A 15,927-nucleotide genomic window follows, 5' to 3' on the forward strand; every position below is an offset into this window, starting at 1 on the left:
ACTATTATTTTGTATTATTTTCAGTTGATTTGTAGTTTAGCTATTTAATATCCGAGTGACTAATTAATGCTGGTGATTTATTTACTTCAGTAACATTTTTCAAAATGACTGTGTCGAAGAACATGAACACAGTATATGGTATATAATGATTACATTTATGGCATCACTGTAATGTAAGCAGCACCCTCTGTCTTTTCTCTGACACATTGCATCAGATTAATTTCCTCTTAAATCTTACAGATATCATATTATATATATTACTTTTTTTTATTTATTATTTATTTTATTTTTTTATTTGGTGTATTCCTTGTCTGCGTGCTGTGCTATTTGTTTATTTTTCCCCTTTTCTGTGGTTTGTCCTGTGAGTGCTTAATGTGGGAAATAAAAAATAAAAAATAATTTAAAAAAAAGGGAAAAAAATTCTTCCAGATATTATTTAAATTGTAAGGTATTATTTCAATTTTTTTGTTGTCCTAATTTACATCAGTATCAACAGGTTTTGTGTTACTTTGTCTTTACAGAGTGTTGCAGCACCCAAACATCCTCCAATGCCTGGGACAATGTGTCGAGGCCATTCCCTTCCTGCTTGTCTTTGAGTACTGTGAAATGGTGAGTGTCCACATGCTCTGTGAAATGTTATTTATAAGCACAAACCAGACAATCAATCCCCTTTTTTAATGTGCAAAAAGTTGTTGATTGTGTTCAACTCAAAGAAACTTCAATTACAGCCCAAGTTAATAATACTATTCTCATGATCTACTTTAAATGTACAAAGTGTTATCTTGTTTTTATAATGTTTGTAAGGTTTCCCTCCATTTAACTCTATGGAGTCTTATAGGGCTTTTTTGTCCATTTTTGAATCCTTTTCATGTCTTTTCGTGTCTTTGTAAGTCATTTTGCCTCTTTTTTTTTGTCATTTTGTGCCTTTTTTTGTGTCTTTTTTGGTCATTTTGTGTTTGTGTCTTTTTTTAGTTATTTTGTCATTTTGTCTTCTAATTTTGTGTCTTTTTTTGGTCATTTTGTGTCTTTTTTTAGTCATTTTGCCTCTTTTTTTGGTCATTTTATGTATATTTTTGTGTCTTTTTTTGGTCATTTTGTGTCTTTTTTAGTCCTTTAGTCCAACATAAAATGTGATTTTGAATCTTTTTTTTTAACTTTCAAAAAACGATCATGCTCGATAAAGAACTTTAAATGTTCCAAATGTGAACAAAGGTGTCAAATCTAACATAAAAGAGGGTTCCATCCAGTTCTACCATTTTATACTAAATCTATTTGAGCTTGTCTCCAGTTTTACTTGGTATATCATCATCAAACTGAAACTGGCCTCATGGAGTTTACAGCCAGAACTTTAGAGGTAAATTTACAGTAGGGCTCCACGCTGCTTTGTTTTCTAGTCTGGATGTGGTGAAGAAGTCTGGATTTGGCTCTTTTGGAGACTCCAGAGGGTTATTAACATGCAGTCACTGTGTACTTGTGTTGTGGAATTGAGAGATGGTCTATTTACTGCCTGTTAAATCTCCACTTAGAAGGCTTCATTAGTTGAGAAATCTGAGAATTATCTCATGTCAGTCCGTTAAGCTCATAAATCCATAGGCCAAGACCCCTTTAAATACTGTCCAGCAAGCATGCATAGCTGAGCTGCCCTGGTGACCATCTGGACTCAAAGCCTGCTATCTCAATCCCAAATTAGACTCTCAATTCAACATATTGAAGTGACTCTGACTCCATCACGGCAGCTGATTTATTCACTGTTTCTCTTTACCTATGGGGCCTTGATTGCTGGGAGCTCCCTCACCTCCTCTCCTTGCTCCTCTGCACCTCCTGAAGTCACATAGCTAGTTTAAGCCTGGGACTTCTCACATTCCCACCTCACCCAGTAAAGCAACAGGCTCCATTTACGCTCCTCTGGTGTCAGCTCCACCAGTTGCTGTGTTTGTGCATTTTTATAGGTGGCACCTTGTGCATGTTGGAGACTGACCACTTCAGCCTTAAGTAAACAAAGCTGTTGTTAAAAAAAAAAACCTGCGGCACTAGCTAAAATTTACACCACCTTGGTGTCCCCTAAGAAAAAAACCCAACCTTTTTTGTTAGTGGTGCACCGATTGCAATTTTCTGGCTGATCGCCGATTTTTAAAGAGCCTGACCTGCTGATTCCGATTTTGGCCGATACAGATTTTTTTTATAACTCACAGCATACACCTGCAATGTTTGCTTCTTATTTTATTGAAAAACAATAACACAGCAGTATTTTTCTTTAACAAATAAAGAAAATCACAATGTCTGAGGTGGTTAATGAAATATTGGACTTAAAATAAATAGCAACAATTTACAGGACAAACTAACAAAAGGACTGCAGCCATAAATAAAGCGTCCTGGGTTTTTGGTTTCGTTATAGTACAACATACACACAACATAGTCATGCAGAAGTACGCATACGTGCAGACGCACTTTCAGACCTTTGCAGAGGTAGATAAGATCAGTTTGACGTAAAAGAATCAGCCAATCCCGCAAAATTAAGGAAATCGGTGCCGATGGATCGGTGCACCCCTACTTTTGTTCAATCAGTGTCCAGAAACACAAGTAAATGAATGAAATGTTGCTCCAGAGCAGCTGCATGTTTAATAAACAACTGTTGACAACCTGTTCCCACAGCCCCCCAAGAGGCCAAAACACAGTTACAACTTTTACAATGTTGAACTTTGTCCCACTCTGGCAACTATAAATTATCTTGTGTGTGTGTGTGTGTGAGTGTATCAGACCAGGTGCTTCTGGGTGGCACAAGTCCACCCACTCACTTGATGCCAGGGTTTCCTTTTTGTGGTAACAATGAATGATGTGGTTAAACCTGAGCCATGAAGTTTCACTAAAGTGGTTTTGGAGGGGAACTCTAATGTGAATTTTAGTGTTTGAGTTACTCGTGGGTAAATATGCAGTACAGTTGAAGATATTCATTCACGCTCCCTGTATTTGGTCCGCCACTGATTCAGAAGGTTATGAAATGTCATGAAGTTGTAGTTGAACAACTCTGCTGAGCTGAATTTAACCCATTTAGGCCTAAAACGACTGGAAAAAATGCCTGTAAAACCTATGGGTGATTTTAAAATAACTCCCTAAAACCTGAAGTTTTTCTGGAAATTCTTCAGCCTCTGTAGCAGATAGAAATGAAATTCAAAAAGTATTTGAGAGCTTATAGCTGTTCTATCTGAGCTCCCTCCGCTATAGTCGTCTTCCGCCATGATTTCAGTTCTGGAAAAGTCCCATGTTGCATTGCGACACTCCCACATGTATTCTGATGCATTTCATTGGCCAAGAGACCGAAAATAGGTGGAAAAAACTACAAATACTACAAAACCACGTATCCTCTTTCCCGGCTGTAATGGTAGAGTGACGCAACAGCGCCCCCGGTTTTAATGGTAGAAATGCGGTAATGCTTTCCCGCCTTAAATGGGTTGAAGGAACAGCCGTCCGGTCTCTCTCCACTTTGAAGCTGAGCAATTGAAGCAGTCATGACAACATGAGTATAGTGTTCTCTCCTGGGACACGGCGACAAACCGGGAGGAAGTCCTCGACAGTTGCATTTCCATGAAAACGGTCATTACGCGAGTCCTGTAAAATATATCACAGCTCTGGTTACATCGAGCACCGAATTTGATGAATTGACTGTTTATTGAAGCACAAATAAGACTTAGTTTTCAGGGTTCATATGGATGCTTGAAATCCTTGAAAATGCTTAAATTTTAATGTTGTATTTTCAAGGTATGAAAAGTGCTTGGATTTTGGATAAAGTGCTTGTAAACGCTTGAAATTCTTACTGTATTCAATCTGACTATAGATAATCACATGTTCAACGAAAAAAAAAGCGTTGTTAAAAGCGTAAAAACCATCGCTGTTGGTATGTTTGAGTGAAATTAACCCTTTTAGCATGTAAGTACTCATCTAAAACATGCAGCTTACAACCGTTGTAAGGTCCTGGAAAAGCTTGAAAATTGACCTGGAAAGTCCTTGAAAAGTGCTTGAATTTGACCACTCTAAAAGTGTATGAACCTTGAGTTTTACTAGGAAACTACTTGTTGGGAGGATAGCGGGCTCCAGCTCCAAAAAGACAGACCCTCATTTCGTAACGCAAATTCAGCCAGCACAAACCTTCAGGTTGCGTTGGTTCTACCGGCAACAACAGAACGTTTGCTGGTCCGATCGGTGGTCCCGGATCAGCAAATTATCTCTAAGAACTCATCCTAATTCTCTCCTTTACTTTCCTTTACCAAAGTCTAACCCTTTCCCCCAGCTGCTAAAAAAAAACCAACCCTTGACGAAACCCTGCCCGACCCTCCTCTCCTCCCCATTAGTCGTCCCCGGTAACGTGTCCAGCAGGGTTCAGTCGGGCTCATCCTGCCAGACGTTGCGTAACTTCATTGGCTTTATTGTCAGCTGCCCAAGCCTGGACGCTGGCCTGGCATTGTGGTCTCTCCCAGCCAGCTCCACTGACGTCTCTGACAGCAGATGGAAATGAGTCAAGGTGAATGACTTATCACAAGTGTGTGTGAGTCATTAGGGAAGATTGCGTTTGAAGACCGGGTCCTGTTTGTCGGAGGTGATAATGTGTGAGGAGAGCACAACTGAGTGATGTCCGCGCTCGTTATCACACGCTGGATAAAGAGGTTTTTTTTTAAGACTTTATCCAAGTGGGATCTTGTCTCCCACAATACAACACATATTCACCTTTCTTTCAATCTATCCATTTGCTGTGCTTGCACATAAAACATCTAAAAAATAATGTAAAGCACCGAAGCTGCTTTCATGTCGAATTTAGAAACAACTCGTCTGTGTCCTCTAACTACTTCAGTCCATGTCAATCACGCCGTAGATGCCGAAACATGAAATCCGACACCGCAGCTGCGCAGTGGACAAGACGGATACCAAAAAGCCGATATACTGTGACGTCCCCCCTGACAGCGCGGTGATTGATGGTGGTCTTTCCGTCCCGTATCACCCGTGCCGGGTAACCCTGACTCAAAGCATTTTAGACATCAAAATACATCAAGCAACTGGTGCAGGGGCCACAGAATGTCACATACCGTAGTGTGAGTGACAGCTTCTAATGCACGGATCTCCTGCCTGGTGCCTGGCCAGGACGCTCGTCAGACCCTTCTCTGGTTCAGGGTCTCGGACCAGAGCCAGATCACTTTTTGGCTCTGGAGAGTTGTTGATCTCCTATGATTATTACGGTTGTTAACCCTTTATCAGGCGAAGAACTATATTTGACTATATTTAACTTCAGTGGATATCAAAATGGGGTCGAGAAAAAAGTTGTAAATTTACTAGATTAAAGTGGCAAATCTACAAGAAAAAAAGTTGCAGATTTAAAAGATTTAAAGTGGCAAATCTGCGCAAAAAAGTTGCAGATTTACGAGAAAAAAGAGGGGGGAAAAGCAACTTTTTTTCTGGCAGATTCACCACTTTAAATCTCATAAATCTGTGCATTTTTTTCTCGTAGATTTGCCACTTTATCTTTTAAACTTTTTTTCTCAAAATATTACCTCCCTCCCCCGGGTCCGTATGTTTTTTTTTTTTTTTTTTACACATTCTGGCTGTATGTAATATCCTCCAATATTCTCTAGGGTTGACATTTGGAATTTGCAAGTATTTCAATGAGTGCCCTATTAAGGGTTAAAGCAACCATCCTCTCAATATTATGGAAGTGCTCTTTATGTTAAAGTCACGGCATTTGTTCTGTTATACATAATTGACCATGATCTACTTATAGGCACATTGAGCATTATAATTACCCCCTGTGGATAAAGTCGCCCTTATGTGGTTTGTGTCCTTTTTGACTTCTATAGGCTACCGTACTAACGAGTGGTAATTTGTTCTTTAATCCTCATGAGTCAGTGAAATTATGGGCGCATCCTTCAAACAGAGATAAGGTCAAATATATTTAGCATAAAATATAGAACTTATATGTTATATTTGCAACCTGTAAACACATTTGCAACATTTAAACCTCATTGAGCGTTTCGAAAGGGGGAAAAAACATAATTTTCAAATTCAGATTTGAATGTTTGTTGTTTTTTGGTTTCTTTTGGGTTCAAAATGTTAATTCCAGTAAGTCAAAGTGAAAAAATAATTATCAGGTTACATAAATGAGATTGTGCCAAAAATTTAAGTATGATAGCGATGTTAAATATGTTACACTTTTTTTCCCAAGTGGCAGAATAGTATTTAAAAAGTATTTAAAAACTTGACAAAATAGCCCAAGACTCCAAAGGGTTAAAGTAGTTGTTTTAACAAAGACTCCTGCTCACACTTTTCCCTTGGTGGATATGAAAAACCATTTTGTGTGAACATTAAATGTACTTATGCAGGATTTCACAATATTTTTCATGGCCCAGTTGCCGTTAGGGTTTGGAAAATACTGAATTTTAATCATGATGCTTTTAAGATCAGAAATATGCATGAATTCAAGTATATGCTTGAAAAATATTTGACTTTCAACATAAACCGGTGCTTCATCGACACTCACGTAAACCGAAAACCCTCTAATATTTGAACTGGGAAAAAAACAAGCTAAGTTAGCTAATAGCTAAAAAAAAGTCTTCTGTTGATCTTGTACTCTAGAAATTAGCAAGCATTTAATAATGATGATTGCTGTTGATTTAGATGTGTTGATAAAAGGCTTTGATGTTTGGTTTAGGTACCTCAAAAGTGCTTGAATTAACTCTTAAGGAGCTGTAGAAACATTGTGCTCTGCTTAGCTTTAAAGTAAACAAGCTGAGAGTGATCAGAATATAGACGTAGACTACAGCTACAGCACCGAGGACTTAAGTAGCTTAATCTTTTTTTCTAGTTTTTACATAACTCGGTCATGTGCTGTCTGAGCCACAAATGAATCTGTGCATTGGGATCTTAGGGAATTCTTGTTTATTCACGCATCAGACACAAGGCCTAATTGTTTTGGCCTTTCAGGGGTAATGTTGTTTCATTAACAGCAGTGGACCCCCCCTAACGCCCCCCCACTCACCTGCTGCACAGCCTCACAAATAAAGACAGGCAGAGAGGGGATCGCTTACCATACATTCAATATAGCTCTTCTCTGAACACCGCTTCTCAGAGCTGTGTGTGTGTGTGTGTTCTTGTACTTCATACATAGTGGGGACCGGAACACACGTTTTTAACCAACCGAGTGAGGACATTTTTGCAAAGTGAGGACATTTCGGCCGGTCCTCACTTCTTTAAAGGCTTTTTTGAGATTTCAGACTTTGTTTTAAGGCTTAAAGGTTACATGATAATGATAACTAATTGAAACTGTATTGTGTGGGTACAAAACGTACTAAAATTATAGTGAAAATGTCATTCGTTTTCGTCTTTGTCAACTTTTTTCATACATAATGAAGATGGATAAGACAAAGGAAATAAAGGCAAAATTTACTGTGACCTCTTTTAATCTCCCACCCAACAAATACCCCATTACAAAAAACTAAAACTAATAAAAACTAGTTTTATCATTTCAAAAAAATAAAAATACTAAACTAAAACTAGCAAACTCACTCTAAAAACTCATTAAAACTAACTGGATTTGAAAACAAAAATCCACAACGAAATTAAAACTAGAACTAATGAAAAATCCAAAACTAATATAACCTTGCAAGGGAATTCACTATTACAATGAGGGTCCTCACAAAGATAGAAGTACAAGAATGTGTGTGTGTGTGAGCATGGGTAAAGTGAACCATGCTGCTTACGTAAGACGACTGATCTAAGCCAGTTGCAGTGAGATAGCTCAGGGAAAAGTAGACCCTTTGTAAACACACAGACACACAAACGCTCAGTAACAGCATGTGATTTGACATTTTTAGCAAAAGCCCTCATGTAATCTGTGAGTGTGGTGTGTGTACAGTATGTTCTTAGTTTTCCTCGGGGAGCTCCGTTCTGCCGGATAATCGGGAATCTCCTTTGGATGTGTGCTATAAAAAATGTCCCTTTTTCTTTTACACTGAGGAAGTCAGGGTTAATATACTTCTGTTGTGTATTTATTTACATATTTCTTCTTTTAAAATGTTTTTTTCTTATATGTCTTTCTCTATGCTAATATATATTTTGATTATAAAATGGATTTAACTGTAATATACTCCAATTTCTCCCCTGGGAATCAACAAAGTATCTCTGATTCTGATTGTATCGGGGAACAATATGGGTGATTCATAGTAAAAATCCAAGAGCATTGAATACACATTTTCTTTGACCTTTTATAACGTATACAATCTAAAGTCACTGTTTAATATGAATTTATTAAAATTCATTGCCGTAAGACGTTTTTAAATAAAAAAAAACAACAAAAGTTTTTTGTTTTTTTTCCTTTGGCAAGCTCTTAAATATGCTCAAGTTGCTGGTATCACCAAAATGTATTTTATTTAAATATACACATATTTTAATGCAAACAATTCTATCATTACCGTAACATTTAACCATTTTTTTCTCATCAATTTTCATTCAGATTTGGTCTTTATACATTGTTAAAAACCATTGTATTTGATTATATTCTGTCAAATCATACATTTTTAAACAAATCCAAAATCTATTTTTATAAAGTTTATTAAATATTTATCGTATATAAGTGTGGGGAAACCATGACATTTTTATCAGGACGCATTACAGTAATGAATTTGTGAATCAAAAATCTGTTTAAAAATATAGAAAATATTATTTTAACACAAAACAATGCCTCATTATGGCTATATTGTTCATTCATATAAAAGCGAAATATATTTAGTTTAATAAAGTATGTCCTTATAATGTTCACAGACATAGTTTAGACTGGCTTCATGAGAATCACCCATAGAATGTATTGACAGTTTCGCAACCCTTACACAGTCTATATATAACTCTATAACAAGCTGGTGAATGAAAGCTACAGATGTCCAAAGACATTCCCGACCAGCCCAGGTTGTGAACCTTCACACAGCTGAGACCCTCGTTTAACTTTACAGCCCCTCAGGACTCCCTCAGTCCAACCACAAAGAGCTCTTCAGGTCTGTGATGTGAAGAGAGGTGAAGCCCTTGTTCCACATTCACTTCCTTATGTTTTAACCCTCTGGAGTCTCCAAAAGTGCCAAAGCATGACTTCATCACATCCAGACTAGAAAACAAAGCAGCGTGGAGCCCTACTGTAAATTTACCTCTAAAGTTCTGGCTGTAAACTCCATGAGGCCAGTTTCAGTTTGATGATGATATACCAAGTAAAACTGGAGACAAGCTCAAATATATTTAGTATAAAATGATAGAACTGGATGGAACCCTCTTATATGTTAGATTTGACACCTTTGTTCACATTTGCAACATTTCAAATTCTTTATTGAGCATGATAGTTTTTTGAAAATCACATTTTATGTTGGACTTAATGAAACAAAATGACAAAAAATACACAAAATGATATAAAAAAGACACAAAATGACAAAAAAAAAGACACAAAATGACCAAAGAAGACACAAAATGACAAAAAAAAGACACAAAATGACAAAAAAAGACACAAAATTACTAAAAAAAGACACAAAATGACTAAAAAAATGATAAAATGACCAAAAAAGACACAAAATCACTAAAAAAAGACACAGAATTACTTTAAAAAGACACAAAATGACCAAAAAAGACGCAAAATGACTAAAAAATACACAAAATTACCAAAATTGTTACACTAAACACACAAGACAAAAACCAGAGTTGGATGACAGGATCACACACAATCACAAAATCACAACCAACATATGTTGGTTTTTCTTTGTTTCTTTTTGGTTCAAAATGTTGATCCAGTAAGTGAGAATAAAAAGAATCAATTATTATTAGGTCATATAGGTGAGGTTGTGCTGAAAAAAAAAAAAAAACCAACATGGCATTTAAACATTTTTTATACAGGCAGGATGAAAAGGATAAAAAAAAAAATGGACTAAACAGCCCCAGACTCCATAGAATTAACAGCGCTGTGATCTACATTCTGCCCCGAGACTCTCCTAACCGCCCCTGTGTTTGTTTATCATGTGGGGGTGTAATTAACTAAGTCAAAGTGCCTTGTCTTGCTTTCCTCACGGGACACCTTGTTCTTTCCTCTCCTCCACTCGCTAGGCTCTGCAACCCAGCCCAACACCAGCACAGTTTATTTCACTGACCTGAGCTGGACTCTTTTATTTATAAATCTTTGTGACACAGCGTCGAGGTCCATTAAGTAGCGTTGCCCTTATTTGGTCTTCTCACACATCCGCAGTGAGAAGTGCTGAGGAGACAGGAACAGGAGGGTCTACTGCCCCTGTGTGGCCGTCTCTGCACAATGCATTTATATGCATATGCATTTAGTTTTTAGTTTATTGGTTTATTTAAAACAGGGACCATGTACAAAGTTAATTAATTACATGGAGTAAAAAGATGGCTTGCAACAGATTATATAGCTATATTTATAGCTAAAAGCTAATTTCTGTCTGCAGTCCCTGGGCAGGTAAGAAGAATAAAATAGGATAAAATAAAACAAGAATAACACACACACACACACACACATTCACATTCTTGTACTTCTATCTTTGTGAGGGCCCTCATTGGAATAGTGAAATTGTTAGTTTTAATTCGTTTTTAGAGTGAGTTTGCTAGTTTTAGTTTAGTATTTATTTTTTGAAATGCTTTAGTTTTAGTTTAGTTTTTATTAGTTTTATTTTACTGTAATGGGGTATTTGTTGGGAGGGAGATTAAAAGAGGTCACAGTAAATTTTGCCTTTATTTCCTTTGTCTTATCCATCTTAATTATGTATGAAAAAAGTTGTCAAAGACGAAAACGAAGGACATTTTCGCTATGATTTTAGCTAGTTTTAAGTTTTAGTTAGTTTTGTAACCACACAAAACACGTTCAGTTAATTATCATTATCATGTAACCTTTAACCCTTAAGACAAAGTCTGAAATCTCCCCAAAAAAAAAGCCTTTAAAGAAGTGAGGACCGGCCGATATGTCCTCACTTTGCCAAAATGTCCTCACTCTGTTGGTTAAAAATGTGTCTCGGTCCTCACTATGTATGAAGTACAAGAACACACACACACACACACACACACACACACACACACACACACACACACACACAATCAATTCAAGATATCAAAAATAGACATATGCAGAGTACAGAATAACGATTAGTGCTGACAAGACTTATTACTTAAAATCCATTTTTTCACTTCACGTGAGAAAGTATGGAAATCTGTAACATTTCTTAGATCACTGGGGAGTGTTCCAGAGTGCTTTAGTAGCTCTAAAAGAGAAACCTGATTGCTCAAATGCAGCACTGGGAGGCTACAATCTCCTCTAGTGATGGATCTGGAGGTGGTGGAGCAGCTTTGTGAATTATTTTATGTATTAGGCGCATACTTTGAGATTTATTGAATATTTACTTTAGATTCCGATAAGCTAATACAACTGTGTATTTGTGTCTGTGTGTGTGTTTGCAGGGGGATCTGCGTGGCTATCTGTCTCAGCAGGATTGGATGTTCAGAAACGCTGAGTTGCTGCAGCTGCAGAGGATGGCCTGTGAAATCGCTGCTGGTGTCACTCACCTCCACAAACACAACTTCCTGCACAGGTAGCACTTCAGAAATAGAGCAAGCTCACAGGTTTTAGACCCACTAAGCATTGTGTTTTAGTTCCTCTGTCTAAGAATACAGCTGCTGTTTACTGTCTCAGTGACAGAAACATGACATATTTTAATAATAACATCTTCTCACAGATGCTTTTCCAACATGTTGTGTTTTTCTTCCTCAGTTTAATTTAAAGCCACACTCATTTGAATGTAATAGTATATCCAGTCTACAAGGATAATTTAACTCCAACATTTTTTAATTGTTAGCAATATGTTTGAATTCTAATTTACTCATTGAAAAAATCTTGATTTTTCAACATAAAATGCCGTTTCTTTTAGATCTTTTAATATTTGAGATGCAATAATCCTGCAACCAGGCTAGCTAAGTTAGCTAAAAGCTATTTAACTCTTGTGGCAACCCCTCATTCTGTAAATTTACAAATAAAATATATTTTAAAAAACTTACAATCAGTTTAATAGAAACAGCTGATAAAATAGATAAAATAAAGACAATGTCGTATACAATGGCTGCTGTGGGTATAAATTAAATCATCTAAGTTATTTTTTGCACTTGCATTAAAGTAGTACAGATGTGATGATAAAGGCTTAAACTATCTATACTTTTTTTGGTTTAGGTACCTTGAAAATGCTTGAATTGTACCCTCAGAAAGCTGAAGACTAGGGTTGTCACGATACTAACATTTTCAAGTCGATACCGATACTCAGGAAAATACTTGATACCATTTTCGATACCACAAGGATAAAAACAAAGACCCCAAAATTTAACAGAAATATTTTTATTAACAAGAGAAATGCAACATGTAAAAATTAACACAACCACAGGTTAAATATTTATAATAAAAAACAGTTGTGCAAAAAGAAACTGCAACTATGATAACAAGCTTCAGGTCTGAGGTGGTGCAAAAAATAAATAAATACAATAACAATTAGAACAATATTTTCGGCTGTGTCTGTTGCCGTTTGGTTGCAGGTCGACTTTTCTCTGCTTCATTCTGGGAAAATAACACTTTTCAGTAGGGCTGGGCAATATATCGTTATAAAAGATATATCGATATATTTTTTAATGTGATATGGAATTAGACCATGTCGCATATATCGATATAGTTCAATTTTTTTCTTGCTTTATATATAAATTCTGCCCTTACTAGGGGTTGTCATATTTAGTAATTTTGTAATGTTCGTTATTCTTTTCTGATATAAATATTTATTTCAGAAAATGATTGGCCTATTTTATTTCATAGGCTATTTTTATTTAAGATATTTTTTTACCTAAATGTGCACTTTATAGAGAAAAAAAGTATTTATGTTCACTGAAACGGTTTCAATAAATGTCTTATTTGACTTTGACTGAACATTTGCTCTCACACGATAAAAATATCAGGATATATATCGTATATCGATATTCAGCCTAAATATATCGGAATATGACTTTTGGTCCATATCGCCCAGCCGTACTTTTCAGTCACCAACATTTATGTAATCTTATTAACTCTATAATTATGTATACTGACACTGTGTATACTGCGGGTATCGGTACTTTTGAAAATGAGTATCGCATCGGGATACAGCGTTTTAGTATCGATACTTTTTTGAGTATCGATACTTTTTTGAGTATCGATACTTTTGACGACCCTAGAAGAGACCTAAATATATGATTATTATATAGTCATTTAATTTGGTGTTCAGTGTCACTAGAAGCAAACCTCATAAACTACGATTGTAAAAACTTGAGTCAACTGTTGGTGTTACTTTAGTGCTTACTGTCCCACCAGTGTTCTCCAAAAAAGGTGTGTACAGCAGAGAGGCTGCATTTCATTTTCATTTTTACCCCCGGCCAGTCCTGGATGTCTGGCTGCTAGCAGCCAGCAGGGTAACAGGGGGTGTTGGGAGTGTGTGGCCTGGGGGCAACATACGATGCTCCGCTCATCAGCTCTATTTTGCATGCTCAGAATAAGCTCGGAGAGTTCCAATTACACAGCTCCCATGCATTGCCACAGTGTCAGCTGTCCGCTGCCAGAGGGATATGATGATTCTGCTCTTTGCATGTAAAAGGATAGCCTCATATTGGGCCTTGTGTTTTAATCCTTGTTACAACTCAAAGGGAGTTCTACAAGCTGCCTTCCACGCGGGGCAAAATTCATTTGTGATCGTGAAAATATTTCTGTGGCACTTTTTGTTCAGAGGCCACCAAAAATTACAGCCGTTAAACAAACTGGTGGTCGGAGCGGCCGGCCGCGCGCTGGCAGGATTGAAGGAGAGGTGATTGATGGTGCGGCGCCACAGACACAAAACCTTCGGGGCAAGTGCTGTGTGGGCTGTTATCCAAAGCTGAAACCTCAGCTCGGCAATGTGAGGGTGAGAATAGTGCTGCAAAAGAGCAAAACGTCTGACGAGATTCTCATTCAGAAACTGTGGAAGGAGGTTTCTTTTAAGACAAGGTTCACTGACTGATCTTTGTATGTTTTCAGCACAGGAACTTGTGCAAAATGTGCTTTTTTTTTTTTTAATAGATTTTCTGGAGTTTAGATTAGAGATGTTCCGATACAATTTTTTCCCTCCCCATACCAATTCCGATACTTGTGCTGTGGGTGTCAGCCGATACCAAGTACCGATCCGATACCAGTATGTTATTAAAAATATCGGTAACGCTTTATAATAAGGTCCTTAATAAACATTAGTTAACAAGTAATAAGGCATTGTTCTCGCTTTAGATCCGGTAGTTGCAAAAAGCATAGTTAACTTATAGTTAACTTATAATAGATGAGCAATAAAGTATATTTTAATATCAATAAGCAAACAAAATAAGATTAATAAAGGCATGGCAAAGACATAATGGGTGGGTCATGGGTGTTTGTAATGCCATTATTAACACTTCTATAAGCTTATAAACACACAATAATGTTAATAAGCATCTTGGAAGCACTTACAAGGGCCTTATTACTTGTTAATTAATGGTTATTACAAGGACCTTAATATAAAGCGTTTCCAAAATATCATACTACACCTGCATGACTGTGATATGATTATCATTGTGGTAAGGCCTGGCTCAGGTTAAACCCGTTGTAAAACATGAATAAATACAGCAGATTCAAGCCATTTATTTTTACATTTATTTTTAAATAAAACAGTATACAAAACAGTAGTGCACAGCAACTTCAATAAATAAATAAATCAAACCCCCAGAGAACCTTTTTTGCACTAAAAGCCTAAATTTGGTGCCTCTCGCACATTCTTATGCCACTATTCCATCTGAATCATTGTATATTTTAAAGAATTATTGTAAAGGAGAATAAGGGTTCTTCTATGTTTTATTTTAGGCATCTCATTTTGACAGTCTTCTTGTCTTTGGTCTAGTTTAGATTGTGAACCATGTTTGATTCTTGGTGGACGTCTTAATCACAGGATGCAAAAGTGCTATCAAATGGTTTGGAAAGAAGATATTCAGATACGTCAAATTCCTTTTTTTTAGACCAAATATTCATTATTATTTTATTATAGGGCTGGGTGATATAATGATTTATATCATAAAAACAATCGTAAAATATCAAACCTGTATATATTTTCTATATTGTTGCTATTGTCATGTTGAAAAACCAGCATTCAAACTGCATTTAAGCAATATTTACTGCATTTGGACGACACTTTATGTTCTGATTCTTACATGTTGTAGCAAAGCTGGAGTAAAACCATGAAGGTGATGAGATGAGTATGGAGCAAAAACAGGCTTTGCCATGTGGATATTTAACATACACTTTTTATTAAAGCACTAGAAAACATGCCGTATCGTGACATATCATTATCAATATAAATATATATCAGGGTTAAAGGATTTTTGGCAATATTGCCCAGCCCTACTTTAAACCTCTTAAGTCCAGGAGATTTTGGTTCAAATTTGTCAACTTCCTATGCATTAACTTCTGTCCCTGTTTAGCATCTTTCAGTCTGTCCTTACATCACATGCATGGCTCCTTTTTCTCCACACAAACTTGGCTATCAGTCAGATTTTTCATTTTATGTTAATTAACAAAGTATAAAGCTGCCAGGAACCCAAAATGCAAACAAAAGACACAGGAAATGTACTTTTTTTTAATTTTTTTTACCATTTATACATACAAAGAACAGCAGAAAAATAATAAATAATAAAACTACAAAACAGTCTATTTGCATGTAAATTAAAATTAGTAATAGTTTTCATTGTAGAAAGAAAATGGTCTAGAAACATAAATGGCGAGAAAAAAGTCAAAATCACAAAAAAAAGTTCAAATCATGGAAAATAGGTCAAAATGACAAAAAAAAATAGTTTAAA

The 15,927-nt window shown here is 36.4% G+C and overlaps 1 protein-coding gene and 1 long non-coding RNA gene across 2 annotated transcripts in view; both read left to right on the forward strand.

The window, feature by feature from the left end:
* Positions 1-15,927, forward strand: part of LOC131982946 (uncharacterized) — a 596,045-nt gene that overhangs the window by 243,331 nt on the left and 336,787 nt on the right. The window lies entirely within an intron of this gene.
* lmtk2 (lemur tyrosine kinase 2) overlaps positions 1-15,927 on the forward strand; it is a 51,760-nt gene that overhangs the window by 20,110 nt on the left and 15,723 nt on the right. Inside the window, exons 6-7 of the mRNA XM_059347500.1 lie at positions 522-609; positions 11,473-11,603. Of these exons, the coding sequence (XP_059203483.1) occupies positions 522-609; positions 11,473-11,603 (219 nt within the window). The remainder of the gene's footprint in view (positions 1-521; positions 610-11,472; positions 11,604-15,927) is intronic.

This window comes from Centropristis striata, chromosome 13 (assembly GCF_030273125.1).
Source record: "Centropristis striata isolate RG_2023a ecotype Rhode Island chromosome 13, C.striata_1.0, whole genome shotgun sequence".
Taxonomy (NCBI): Eukaryota; Metazoa; Chordata; class Actinopteri; order Perciformes; family Serranidae; genus Centropristis; species Centropristis striata.